General features: G+C 40.8%; 1 protein-coding gene across 2 annotated transcripts; it reads right to left on the bottom strand.

Moving 5' to 3' along the window:
• Window positions 1-1334: 1334 nt before the first annotated feature.
• Window positions 1335-7238, bottom strand: LOC115372665 (uncharacterized). Of its 2 annotated transcripts, none has more exons than XM_030070728.1 (4): window positions 6856-7238; window positions 5392-5612; window positions 3708-3867; window positions 1335-2664 (listed from the first exon to the last, which is right to left on the bottom strand). In XM_030070728.1, exons 1-4 carry the CDS (start codon window positions 7130-7132, stop codon window positions 2480-2482), a joined length of 843 nt encoding a protein of 280 aa, XP_029926588.1. In that variant the 5' UTR covers window positions 7133-7238; the 3' UTR covers window positions 1335-2479. The 2 variants fall into 2 exon arrangements, with proteins under 2 accessions (XP_029926588.1, XP_029926587.1); XM_030070727.1 differs by having other exon boundaries at window positions 1339-2664; window positions 5392-5618.
• Window positions 7239-14347: the final 7109 nt, after the last annotated feature.

The raw sequence follows: 14347 nt of genomic DNA, 5'->3' as shown, positions 1-14347 counted from the left end.
AAGTGGCTCAGCGGATGATGCAATGCAACGTTTTTGGGTTCCTTATTGTACTTTGAGTGGTGCAATGAAGTAGAATAGTTTCTTGTTACTGACTTCTTGTTATTTAAAACCTGTCATCACGTAGGAAGTCAGAGATTTTTTTTATTTACTAGTGGGATGTCTTTAACTGTGAGTCAGTCAGTCTTGCAAAGATTTTTTCTATACAGCCAGTTTTCCAGTGAATGCTCATGATAGTGGCAGCCATGGTTGTCTCCATCGCAAAGTCTCTAAACCAGTGATTTTCAGACTACGGGTCGCGACCCACTGGTGGGTCCCTGCATGGGCACAGGTGGGTCGTGAGAAAACTACATGCATGAACATTTTTCTGAAAGACAGAGGACAGAACTTGTTAAATCATGCAATGTAGGCCCAACTTTCACATCCACCATGTCCCTTTACAGCAACACTGACACTGAATGACGATACCTGAAGAATGGTAAAGGCTAGACAAAGAATAACATCAGATTCCCTAGAAATTTAAATGACAGGTAATGTGCAAGAAATAGCAGTGGCCTAAATTTTATTGACCGCTCACATGGAGTTAAAGAGTAAGGTTCTACAACTAATTAAGGGCTGGAATAGATTTCCCTAAAGATGGATGAATGCATTGAGAGCTTAAGAGTACTCCTCAAACAAGTTGTTTCACTTCACAAAATATGTGGTGAAAAAACATGAAAAAAGTTTGTGAACTCCTGCTCTCAACGCTCTCTGGCAACTTTTTCTTGCTTTTATTTTGAAGGCTACACAGGAACACCTCCAGGACAAACTCTGGCTGACTTGATCTCAGTTTCCTCCTCCTCCTCCTCCTCCCCCCTCAGCGCTGCAGGGGCAACAAAAGCAAAATATGCATTAACTTTCACATCACGTGTCCCGTCTGGGAAATTGTTGTGGGCCTCCAAAGCTTGAGGAGCTTTACCTTCATCAGGCCTGTAGCGACGGGATGCAATGAAGTGCTGCTTCTGATTAAAAAAAAAAAAAAAAAAAAAAAAGTACTGCAAGAATTCATTAACTTCCTTTACTTATCCAATAAAAGAACTCCCCAAAAAATCTGTGGTTCCCAAACATGATTCCTTACAGTAAAAAAAAAGGGGTTCTAGATAAAAACTGGAGTATTCTTCTGACATTTTTGTGGCAGCGGCTCAATATAAATGTGTTTTCTAAGACCTCTGCAATATTTGCTGCTTTTAAAAATGAAGATATTTTCAAATCTTAAAAAAAAAAGTGCTGTTAAATTATCTAACGTAGTGGATGCATCGTGTGAAGAAATGTGGCCATGTGTAAGGGTTTTTATTTATTTTATTTAATAGCTTTTACACACAGTATACATATTTTCAGTGCAGTCTATACTGACTGTAGAGAGCGCAGCAAAGATCCTACTCTTGTAGAACTGCTATTACTTTGAGTTTTACTGTGAGTACAAAAGTACTCAAAGTGAATAAATTTACATGAGCTCTCTCCAGTGCTTTCCCATGAATTTTGCAGCACTGTTTGTTCAACACTGTGCAAATAATGTGAGAAGAATTTCTTCAGGTTGTAGTCACAGCCACACAAGCACATGTGCAGATAATCAAGAGGAAACTTTTCCAAGGCACTGAAAACATTATTTAATTAGCCAGTGAAAAGTTGCAGTCATGGCTTGGTGATACTGTGCCATTTAAAGACATAACATGGGTGCCAAAATAATGAAATAAAAAGCCCCTTAATGAGACATTTTTGGCCTTAATGGCTTCAAATATTGTGATATGAAAACGTCTGGATATTCAATTTTAATCGTGACTCCGAGCTAGAGGAAGAACGGGAAGAATGTACGTTTTCATGGGTGTTTCTGGTAAATTAACCTCCACTTCATTTCCCCCTACACTGAAACACTCCAGTGTGCAAACTTCCATCTCATGCTGGGCGCTTGGCGCCATCTAGTGTATAAATAGGGCACATTCACTCTTCAAGCATTGCCTCCAAAAGAAAGGCAAATCTTCATTAAGCTTATAAGAGACTTCCATATCATCAGATCTATACATTCCTTCATGGATTTCAATTTTTCATTTTAAAATGAAAAAATATCACTGACGGATCACATCCTCCGCCTTGTCATTGCACAATGAGTAACACAATATTTTAAGATACAGAGATATAAACTCTGTTGCAAGTTTCACGCCAGGACACTGTACCAGCTTACAAACCAAAAAAGGCAGCTGACTGCATCTTCAAAATGGTTTATACTGTATAAACCCAGGTCTTATAACATGCACCTTGGCATTGTGGTTTTTAGTTGTTTCCTTATTATGTTATAGGGAAAATGTCTGTACATTAGTCCTTTAGTCACTTTCAAAAGGCCACACTAGCACTGAGGAACGCATGTCCCTTTGAAATAGTGGATATCTTGTCTGGGAAAGGAATGCTCAAGGTTAATCTTGTAATAAGTGAGTAGGGAGTTATTTATTTATTGTGTGTAGTCGTCGGTGGATTTGACGGTTTCCTGGGAAGCTGGGAACTCCACATGAGGTCTGTAGTAGCGCCGGCCGCTCCCTCCCTGCCTGAACGGGGCGAACCGCAACCATTTCTTCACCACATCGGCGTACTGGTGATGTGTGGCCTCCTTCCCCACCGGCGTGCGTTTCAGAGCGCCTGAGAGTTTCATTTCAGAGGAGAAGTTGGAGATTTGTTGTGTCAGTATCAAACAGGCACATCCAGTGAAAATGCTGTATCTCTAATTTTAGTGATTCTCATGTTTTGGCCTAATTTGAGTATTTACATGCTCCTTTACGACCCCTTGGGGTTGAGAAACTTTTACAAAAGCTAATTATACAAACTGAAAAATGTACAGATGTCAAGTTAGTGACAATATTGTTTTCCTTAGTTTCTGAAAAGTTGATTTTATGGAGATACAAGGTTTTGGTTGGACAGCAGTGTTATGCATTTCATGAAACTGGACCTGCACATCACACGGACACTTCTGACGTGTTGATCACAGGACAGAGACAGGGACAGAGAGTTCAGGCATACTGATGAATCTGGGTGCTATATTTTGAAAATCAGGTAATTTCAGTGTCAAATATTCAGTTTCACTTTAAAGGCTTTGTTTTCTTTGTCCCAAATAAAAAAAAAAAAAAAATGAACAAAATATGAAATGGAGAAGCATCTTTTGACTGATGGATAGACTAAATGACCTGCATTTTGGCTCCTGCTGATCACATCTTGTGCTAATTCATATTAATAGTACAATAATGTACCACCACTAAGGAAGTCAATGAATTGGCAGAGTCATCAAAGTTTCAAGACACAAGAGTTGTCACTTTAAGCACTCAGTGTGCTGAAGTAGCTCCTCTGTCTGTGTTTTGGAAAACACAGACATAAAAACAGTTTCAAACTGTGTCTGTAAAAACTGTTTTTGATTTCACACAGGGAACTTTAATGCTATGCTTAACTTAAGTCAAATCAAACTGACCCACATTATCTCAGTATTCTGATCACTAAAATCTGTTCTATTCAATTTTTGCATTGTGTGGATATTTAATGCTCGTCCATGCTTCATGACCATGCATGTCAAGTGATCTCCCAGTGAATAACTCAACACAAAAAAAATGCAATGAGTGAAGTAAAGTCCCTTTAAGTCTTACATTTTTTTAATTTCAATATATTCTGTAGGATCATTTGGTGTGCCCACTTACGGAAAAGGACGCCTTGGAGGCTCGTGTTTCTGAAGCTCCTCTTCTGCCCGCGGCCCACCCAGTTCAGCTCGGAGCCAACGGCAAATGATAGCACGGCTTGCATGAGTCGCCGCACTGCGTCATCGACTGTAGCCCCGCCCATCCGTGACAGGTGAGACGCCTGTAGATTAGAGACACAGAAGTTATGGAGGATTCACCCCTCAGGAACCTCAAGGTGCTTGTCGCATTATGTCTGCTCCTGTTCTATGAGTTCAACAACAAAGATTAAGTCAAACAATTGTGACAGCTGCAGTATATGAGGTGTTTTCAGGGAAAAGTTGACTGTTGCATAACTTTTGGCAAGCACTGCTTATCAGCAGGATTCACACAATAACATGTAATGCACACGCCCTTCTCCCACAAGCCCATTGGCAGTGCAGTAGTAATTACGTTAATTAAGGCAGTGGAAAGTGAGCAGGCATATGTGATATTCCTGTTACCGACCTATATCCTTCATGCCTCGTGGCACATAAGGCCTTCTGCCTCTGGTTTCTGTAATAAAGAGGTTTTCCAGGAGAGGTGTCAGCCCAACCCCCAACCTGGAGGACCAGAGGAGTCACACTTTGTCTGGTCTCTACTCTTCAACCTGCCTGACATGGGCGTCCCTACCAGGAGTACAAGACAACATAGCTTCAGGGGTCGTAGAAACACACAAACGGCCCCACCACAATAGCGTGGTGATCCCCTCAAGATGGATATGTGATACTCAGATTGTGTAAACACATAGCCTATGCATCAGGCACCTCCACGTTCTTTGTAACAGCCAACTTGGAACTGGTGTAACTGGTGTAAGTCTTCTAAATGACTGAAAAAAATGTAGTGCTTGGGGGTGCAAACAGAGGTTTTCAAGGGAAACTGATTAGAAATGTTTCAATTTCTATCAGGAAAGTCAGGGCAAACGAAACAAAACAAAAAAGAAACAAAGAAAAAACACAGACTGGTGGAAAAAAAAAATTAAAGTGAGAAGACGACCCAAAGCAATAAAGTGCTGCTGTTGGTCTGATATGTTCACTGAAGATGATTCACACTGGAAATGGACAAGACTGTCAGCGATCAAATAATATCTGTGTGTGTTTGCCCGCTGGTTATAAATCGGTGCTGGGGCCTCTGTCGCCTCACTCTTCTTCCATCAATGTCTCTCTCATCTGTACTGTCCAAAAAACCGATAAATGGCGTGAAAAATGATCTGAAATTGAAACCGAATACACCTCAACACAGCTGCACTTGTAGATTATGTTTAATTGGAGTTTTGGTCATTGGACTTATCAAGAAGTGCAGCAGTGGTGCGATTGTATTTGCAATTGCATTACAGTAATACTTTGAATTTCACATCACCTAAAGGTGTACAGATTCTTATGGTTTGTTCTTTGGCATAAAAATAAACTATAAAAAATGTAAAGAAAAGGAACAAGGAGGTGTCTGGTGAGCTGTTGTTTACACTACATGATTATCTCTTATTGTGGATGCTTTTCATTTGAAGAGTCAACAACAGACTGCCTATGATAAAATACATATGACAAATTGGTATTAATCTAAAAGGGCAGTTCCTCAACCATTAAGATAGACACAAAGATATCAAAACCATGATAAAAGTGTCAAATCAAAGAGCGTAATGCCACCACGACAGCACACAGCTGAACACTACCATCCTCCTCTGCACGGCCGGGTCCTCCAGCAGCTTCTCCATCTCGTCCAGCTGCTCCAGGGTCTTCAGGGGGAGATCCATGTCCAGCGACTCCACCTCCTCGTCCTCCTCGTGGCTGCTCTGGCCCTGCAGCTGGGCCTGGAGCTCCCTCAGCACTGCCCATTGCCTCTGCTGCTCCTCCTTGATCTCCAGCAGCAGCGTGATGATCTTCCGCTGAGCAGCTGTTTCTGACGGGACGAGAGGGTCCGTGTGAGAATCAGCTGAAGACGTTTTCGGACATTAGCTCACAGAAATCTTTTGCAAAATGAGGTCATCTGGTCAGTCTTGAATTTTTCAACTGGCTCAGAATTTGGAATAAGATTAACTTGAATTTTTGGTTCTTGAGATCTTGTCTGTATTTGAATTGCACAATCCACTGAATGCCAATCCAGATGTTTAACCCCAGCACTCTTATTATATTTAGGCTGTCTATACTGTTTATGTCACATTTTGTTGCCTTTTTTGTATTAAGTGTTTAATGGAAGGTTGTCCTTTCTTCAGTGACAGTCTAAGGATGTGGGTGTAATTTTCTCCATTTATTGCTTTGATGATGTGGGTGCTGCGAAACCCTTTTCAGACCGGTCAGCATCTATACAAATAGCTGTGACATTATTTATGAAAACAGAGAAAGATTTACATTTAACACTGTTTGATGAGAAGTGTGTTGGAAAATTTAAGCAGGTTCTTGTAAGATGCTGTCATCATGACTTATTTCTTTTTCTGTTTTTCTTTTTCTTTTTTTTTTTCATAAGATTCAAGAGACAAACAGCCAAGACTCTTAGGGACAAAGCTGGAGCAACAACTGCCAGGGCTTATTGTTTGGATAATATAATTCATTATTGCACATAAGATGAGAACACCAGTCCTGAAAACTCCCTGTTTGTGATTCTAAAAGAAAACATTTCTGCAATTTTTTGTTTTAAATATTTGTGATCCATTACAAAGACAAAACTGCATTTCTTACCCCATTTCATGTCACATTTAACCTTTAATCAGTCTGTCACATAAAAATTACAAAACCTTGAGACTGAGAAAGAAAGCTTGAGGGAAAAACACAAATAAAAGTGAAAAAGTGACATGCATAACAGTGGAAGAAAAACAGGCTTCAATTCAGTCGAACATTCCTGAACAGTCCTTCAGTAACACAGACACAGAAATAACAGGTGGAAAATAAAGAGAGATCATTGTTTTAAAATTACTGAGAAAAATTCCCAAGTGATCGAGTTTGCTCAGCACAAAAACTGCACTGTAGACATTTTACAAGACAAAATTTTCATTACGCAAGGAGATGGAAATGACATGTTCAGTGATGAGAGTTGTGATTGACAAATCGTATGTAATATAATACATGTATTATATGTATCATAATAAAAGGATAATATTATGATGTTTGTGCAATTTATGTTTTAAAGTGAAATATCATACCTGTGGATGGAGCAGAGATTAACTTTTCCCCGACCCCGCTGCTGAAGCCCGAGGTGAGAGTCTCCACATCACAGCTGACATCCGCTGGCCGCGGGTCATCCCTGGGGATTTCCCCGGAGCGGCGGGTCACACGCTCCGCCAGGCTGTGCATCTCCTCGGACACGGCAGACAGCCTCTGGTGGAGCGTCTCCAGAGCGATGTCTGCCATGTGTTTGCTGACCAGGCCGTCCACTCGCCGCTGAGACCCCCAGCCGGAATGATCTCCGTTATGCTCCATGAAATTGTGAATTTAACTCGCAAACTAGCGGGATCCCCCAGGAAACCTGTGCGCAACCTTTCTGCAACGCTGCAGCTCGCAGGCGGAAGTCGCTGTGAGGCTGAGGTTTCCAGCGCACGGAATCACGTTGCGCAAACGTCACCGGAATGTTGGAGCAACATTGGGGAGAACTGCGGGAACTACAAATCCCACAAGCTCAATAATGAGGGGGAAAAAAAAAAAAATCATGGTCAGGGTGCATCCAAGTGGAAGCAACAGAATAACCTCACTGCTGGTTGAAACTCATTTTATTCCCTAAATGTTTTACTTTTTATACGCCGGTCATCTTTAATTAATACAGGACACTTTATGGGAAAAAAACGAATAACTGGGTGTATTATCTCACGTTTGTGATGCACTCCTGATCAAAATCTTAAGACCAGTTGAGAAATTGCAAGAATTCACATTTTGCCCTGTTGGATCTTAAGAAGGTTCTAAGTAGAGCTTCAAACTGCAAAAAGAAGAAATGGAAGTGAGACCAAAAAAAAAAAAAAAAAAAAAAAAGGCTGTTCATCAGCTGATCAAAAGTTTAAGACCACTGCCTTTAAAAGCCCAAATCTTGGCAAAAATGTGGATTCAGTGTCATTTCCTGTCAGGTATCCACACTCTCATGACCTCCTGATGGCAAAGGCAAAAAAGCTTTCTTGGTAATCACCTCAAAAATTCGTCAAGGAGGTGATGTTGCAGAAAAATCACTGTGAGAATGAGAATCAGTGAATTTATAAACAGTTTCCAGTTTCCAAAAAAGATGGATGAAAGCCTTTGTCCTCTCTGGTGTTGTCTGGTTAGAAAAAGGCTTTCCAACCTAGCGATTTAAGGCAGTAAGAATAATGGCAAAACAAATTAATAAATTTTTTCCTGATGCACACTTTCCGAAAAGGAATCTATAAGGCATGTGATTTTGTAATTGCATCAGAGATAGAGAAAAAAATGAGGTTAAAACAAACAGCATGATATAAACTACAGAGTCAGTTTGGGTCAAATAACTTACACGCATGAAAATAGCATTTTCAAAAATATTTGCATCTACTTAAAAAAAAAAAAAAAAAACAGCAATGCTGATAGGAATATAACTGAGTTGTAAAGTTATGAAATTGAATGTGAAAAAATTGTTGTCTGAATAAAAACATGAAAAAATATATTGTGTGCATGAACCTGAGAGGTTGTTGTAAGGAAAAGCAACACATTTGAAAAAAAAAAGTGTGTATATACAGTACAGGCCAAAAGTTTGGACACACCTTCTCATTCAATGTGTTTTCTTTATTTTCATGACTATTTACATTGTAGATTCTCACTGAAGGAATCCAAACTATGAATGAACACATGTGGAGTTATGTACTTAACAAAAAAAGGTGAAATAACTGAAAACATGTTTTATATTCTAGTTTCTTCAAAATAGCCACCCTTTGCTCTGATTACTGCTTTGCACACTCTTGGCATTCTCTCCATGAGCTTCAAGAGGTAGTCACCTGAAATGGTTTTCCAACAGTCTTGAAGGAGTTCCCAGAGGTGTTTAGCACTTGTTGACCCCTTTGCCTTCACTCTGCGGTCCAGCTCACCCCAAACCATCTCGATTGGGTTCAGGTCCGGTGACTGTGGAGGCCAGGTCATCTGCCGCAGCACTCCATCACTCTCCTTCTTGGTCAAATAGCCCTTACACAGCCTGGAGGTGTGTTTGGGCTCATTGTCCTGTTGAAAAATAAATGATCGTCCAACTAAACGCAAACCGGATGGGATGGCATGTCACTGCAGGATGCTGTGGTAGCCATGCTGGTTCAGTGTGCCTTCAATTTTGAATAAATCCCCAACAGTGTCACCAGCAAAACACCCCCACACCATCACACCTCCTCCTCCATGCTTCACAGTGGGAACCAGGCATGTGGAATCCATCCGTTCACCTTTTCTGCGTCTCACAAAGACACAGCAGTTGGAACCAAAGATCTCAAATTTGGACTCATCAGACCAAAGCACAGATTTCCACTGGTCTAATGTCCATTCCTTGTGTTTCTTGGCCCAAACAAATCTCTTCTGCTTGTTGCCTCTCCTTAGCAGTGGTTTCCTAGCAGCTATTTGACCATGAAGGCCTGATTGGCGCAGTCTCCTCTTAACAGTTGTTCTAGAGATGGGTCTGCTGCTAGAACTCTGTGTGGCATTTATCTGGTCTCTGATCTGAGCTGCTGTTAACTTGCGATTTCTGAGTCTGGTGACTCGGATGAACTTGTCCTCAGAAGCAGAGGTGACTCTTGGTCTTCCTTTCCTGGGTCAGTCCTCATGTGTGCCAGTTTCACTGTAGAGCTTGATGGTTTTTGAGACTCCACTTGGGGACACATTTAAAGTTTTTGCAATTTTCCGGACTGACCGACCTTCATTTCTTAAAGTAATGATGGCCACTCGTTTTTCTTTAGTTAGATGATTGGTTCTTGCCATAATATGAATTTTAACAGTTGTCCAATAGGGCTGTCGGCTGTGTAGTAACCTGACTTCTGCACAACACAACTGATGGTCCCAACCCCGTTGATAAAGCAAGAAATTCCATTAATTAACCCTGATAAGGCACACCTGTGAAGTGAAAACCATTTCAGGTGACTACCTCTTGAAGCTCATGGAGAGAATGCCAAGAGTGTGCAAAGCAGTAATCAGAGCAAAGGGTGGCTATTTTGAAGAAACTAGAATATAAAACATGTTTTCAGTTATTTCACCTTTTTTTGTTAAGTACATAACTCCACGTGTTCATTCATAGTTTTCATTCCTTCAGTGAGAATCTACAATGTAAATAGTCATGAGAATAAAGAAAACACATTGAATGAGAAGGTGTGTCCAAACTTTTGGCCTGTACTGTATATATATCACGTGGCCACTAATGAACAAAATGTTCTCTACTTTTCAGAAAAATCTACCTGCATGTGATTCTGCAATTTTTTGTTTTATATTTCTGATCCATTACAAAAGATAAAACTACGTTTCTTATCCCATTTCATGTGGAATATGTTCACTGGTTTCCAGAAAAATCAGTCGTGAACAACACCCACTATTTAAGATGAGTAACTTTGTGCAAAGGCCACAACTTCCACAGCCTGCGTGAAGCTATGACACAGAAGAAGCCTGCCGGAAAACATCATTGAACAATGAGGAAGTGGATACTCCAGGGGAGAGGAGCATTTTTTTCATTCATGTCATCAGTATTACCCTAACTGGAACACTGACTTGTGCTTTGTATTCAGTAAGTGCTACTTGTTGGGGTAGTTTTACTTGACTTGTGCAACTGACCAGGCTGTTTCACAAGGTAGTGTTTGTATGGAAGTGCACCCAGACAACTTCAAATGGAAGCATTGATGATTGTTGTGTTCATAAGTGCTGCTCTTTGGGGTTGTCTTGGTTGTGGCCAGCCTTGAGGGAACCATGCCACGCAACCGACTAAAAAATTGCATTGCTCAAAGAAGGAGCCGATTGGAAAACATCATTGAACATTCAGCAAGTGGATACTCCAGAGGAGAGGAGTATTTTTTTCATTCATGTCATCAGTATTACCCTAACTGGAGCATTAACTTGTGCTTTGCATTCAGTAAGTGCTACGTGTTGGTAGTTTTACTTGACTCATGCAACTGACCAGGCTGTTTCACAAAGTAGTGTTTGGATGGAAGTGCACCCAGACAACTTCAAATGGAAGCACTGATGATTGTTGTGTTCATAAGTGCTTCTCTTTGGGGTTGTCTTGGTTGTGGCCAGCCTCGGGGGAACCATGCCACGCAACCGACTGTGCTGGTCCTCCAGAAACCCCATTCAGTCAGAGTTACACTCCAAATTTGGCAACTCTCTTCCTGCAAGACTCAGGAAGTGCTATAAAGTTGGGGTCTTGGTTGGGTTGAAAACAGCAGTGTAATCATCTGCACTCGATAAAATGTATGATAAAAACGTATGATAAAATGTAAGTCACTATAATTACCCTAACACAGGCATCGACTTGAGCTCTGAATTCAGAAAGTGCTTCTTGTTGGGCTTGTTTTTCTGAACACTGCAGCATATGCAAACATATCCAAAGCTACAGTGAGAATTGCACTCTAACTTTAGCTACTGTCTTGCGATATCAAAGAAAGTGCTATGAAGTTGGGGTATGATTCTGCATTGAAAGAGCTTGTGCATGTGAACATATGCACTGACCTTCTTATGACGTCCCATGATAGCCACCTTACCACAAGCATTTCCCAGTATTTTTTTAGCAGAAAGTGGTGTTGTTGGGGTAGCTGTTTGGTAACTTTTGCTTGGAAATAATTGCTGCAGACCAACAGCTTTTTCATGGGCCACACGGTGGCATTGTTTTGCATCAACAAAGGGTTGGCAGGAGTGCGGTTGGGCCCTCATCATAACGCAATTGCCTGTATGAATTGGCACATTATGGTGGTGAGTGGGTTGTTTTGCAGTTTCAATATGATTGAAACTTGTGCTAATGATGGAGGCGGAGACAGGTGCATGGACAGCACCCGCTATTTAAGATGAGCAACTTTGTGCAAAGCCCACATAAGTGCTTCTTTTTGGGGTTGTCTTGGTTTTGTCCAGCCTTGAGGGAACCATGCCACGCAACCGCTGAAACAATACAGTCAGAGTTGCACTCCAACTCCAACCGCGCTCTCCCTGCAAGACACTGTATTGTGATATCAAAGAAAGTGCGTGTTTCGTATTTTGTAGCCAATGTCAAGATCATTGAAACTTGTGGTAATGATGGAGGTGGAGACAGGGTTAGGCTCGCTTTTTCTTCTTTTGTCACATAGTCTGCCATATTGTGCTCCATTTGCCTCACAAGTATTATGTATAAGTATACATGTATATGTATAATGGAAAGGTATAATAAGTATAATTTGCTCACTCTTGTTGTCATGTATTGCAGATATGTCTGGCCTGGAACAAAGTCACCTCTTACTGTATTCCCTCCCAAGATTTGTGTCATTTTCCTCATTCAGCTTTTTTAGTTGTTTTTTTCCCCTCCCCTGGAATAAGAGGGGGTTTGTCCTGTTTCTTGTAAACACGTGTGCATGTGAAGCCCTTTGAGATTGAAAATGGCGATATTGGGCTCTCAATAAATCTCAACTTGATGAAGAGTGTTGTGTGTGTTCTTTCACTGACCTACAGTTAACTTCATATTCAGCTGCTTGTCTACAAAGGCTCTTCATGTCCTCACACCACATTACAGTACAGACCTGCTTTTAAGATATGAGCCAACATGGGCTTCTCGCATTGGTCTCTTTGATGCCCCATGGGTGAAATCTGGTGTATTGTGTTTTAGTTATGACACTCTGTATATCTAAGTAGTTGTACTCAGGGGTTGTAGTCGCCGCCATCCCCATTCCGCTATCTGTGTTACTTGCAAAATGCCTATTGTTACATGAAGCAATAACAGCAACAACCTCTGAGCCAGTGTGTACAAACATACTGATCCACTCCACTTCACACACGCTTCTGTGATATCGATTTAATGACTTTTGCAAGAGATACAGCTATAAAATCATCTGGGGTTTTAACGAGTCCAGGGAACACCAAAACAAGTTCCCCCAACACTATTTCAAAATATGGCTGTGCGAGACTAATGTCTGAGTGAATGCATTTGTTTGCATATGTGAATTGTAGGAGGTGTGCTTTGTGTTTTATGTATACATATTTTATTTGTGATATTTTGTCATGTCTTGTTTTTTTTTGTTTTTTTTTTTTTTTTTTCATTTTTATGTGAACCATGTTAAATTTAAATCTCATTTTCCTCGTTATGAATTGTGCAACTGCAAAAAAGATAGACTTGGACTTAACTTTCAGTTTTATTTCTGTGAAATTGCTGTGGAGGCATTCAGTCCAGGCAAACACATGGTTTTAATTTGTCCAGCAGAGGGCGCACCAGACTTACATTTCAGATTCTGCACTTTCATACACTAGGGACACAGGATGGCGCTGTTATTTGTTTACACATTAACATGACTGGAGTAACAGGCTACAGGCAATTGTGTGTTTTCCTCCCGTGGCATTAATAAATAGAAATTATTGCAGAATCATCAAGTATCATCCAGTAACCATGTGATCAGATACATTCATTTCCTGCATCGGACTAAAAATGATGTTTCTTTTTGTTGTCACATTGTTAATATCATACATTTCAAACTTATGCACAAACTTGCAAAAACACAGAATGTTCCCACGTTTCCTCTTGAGATGACAGGCATTCTTGCCTTAACTTAACATTCAGCATGCAGGGAGAACCACACCAGAACAGGGTGAGCTAAGCAGCACAACAAATTAGAGTTGATTGTTGTGGAAGGAGTTCAAGTTTTTAAGTTGACTGGCACACAAGGGTCAGCCCCCTGGTGTGATGCAATGATAATGTATGTAAATGGCCTGGCCTGTCTCGACCAGACAGAACAAGATTTGGCGAGCCTAATCCTGAGTGAGGTTGTTCACTTCCAAATCTCACACATGTGTAACACTGAATTCCAGCACTGAAGCAAGAGAGAAAGTCAGTGCAGTGAGGGCCCAAAGCCAGCTGACTTTTCAGAAACAAAATTATTTTGTTGTCCTTGAGGCTACGATCCACACCTTTTTATATGGGGGAAAAGCTTTAAATTGTCTGGAGTATGAGTACTTGGGGGCTGTAGCTGAGAGATCTTGGGCCAACAACAATATTCGCACCAAGTAAGTTTCTCCCTTCACCTCCACCACCACTGCACACACAGACACACACCTACGCACACACCCACTAATTTGCATATTGTCATGCCTGTGCTCATCGTTTTTGTTGGCATTTAATTATTTACTTTCGAAAACAGCATGAGAGATCTGACTGTGAGAAAGTTTGTTGGTGCATATGAAATACTGACAATATCAACTATTATTTCCCTATATCTCTTGTCAACTTGAACCTGAGACAGAGGTCATTCAAAGACTGGTTCCTGGAAAGTAGGCTGACTTGTTTTGGTCTGTAAAATGTGTTTTCCTCCTCTTGGAGCAGGAGATTCTAGAAATGTGACAGTCCGGAAGATAAACAAATGGGGTGTTAAGCATTTATGAAACACAAAGCTAAAGGGATTTGAAATGGTGTTTGTTTGTGACCAAAGGCTCAGATATTGGCTTTCTCTGTGACCTCAAAGAGTCTAAGGATCTCAGGTAACCAGCAAGGCAACAGTGCATAAACATAACAGCTAA

The sequence above is a fragment of the Myripristis murdjan genome, chromosome 15, assembly GCF_902150065.1.
Source record: "Myripristis murdjan chromosome 15, fMyrMur1.1, whole genome shotgun sequence".
Taxonomy (NCBI): Eukaryota; Metazoa; Chordata; class Actinopteri; order Holocentriformes; family Holocentridae; genus Myripristis; species Myripristis murdjan.
Note: the sequence above shows the minus strand (reverse complement) of the source record. Positions and strands in the feature narration are given on the sequence as shown.

What these genes read in the sequence shown, in the direction of transcription:
- LOC115372665 (XM_030070727.1), bottom strand. Translation starts at nt 7,132, where the DNA reads ATGGAGCATAACGGAGATCATTCCGGCTGGGGGTCTCAGCGGCGAGTG. An exon ending in AATCTCTGCTCCATCCACAG is followed by an intron (nt 5,619 to 6,855) that starts GTATGATATTTC and finishes TCGTCCCGTCAG; the next exon opens with AAACAGCTGCTCAGCGGAAG. An exon ending in CGGCCGTGCAGAGGAGGATG is followed by an intron (nt 3,868 to 5,391) that starts GTAGTGTTCAGC and finishes TCTAATCTACAG; the next exon opens with GCGTCTCACCTGTCACGGAT.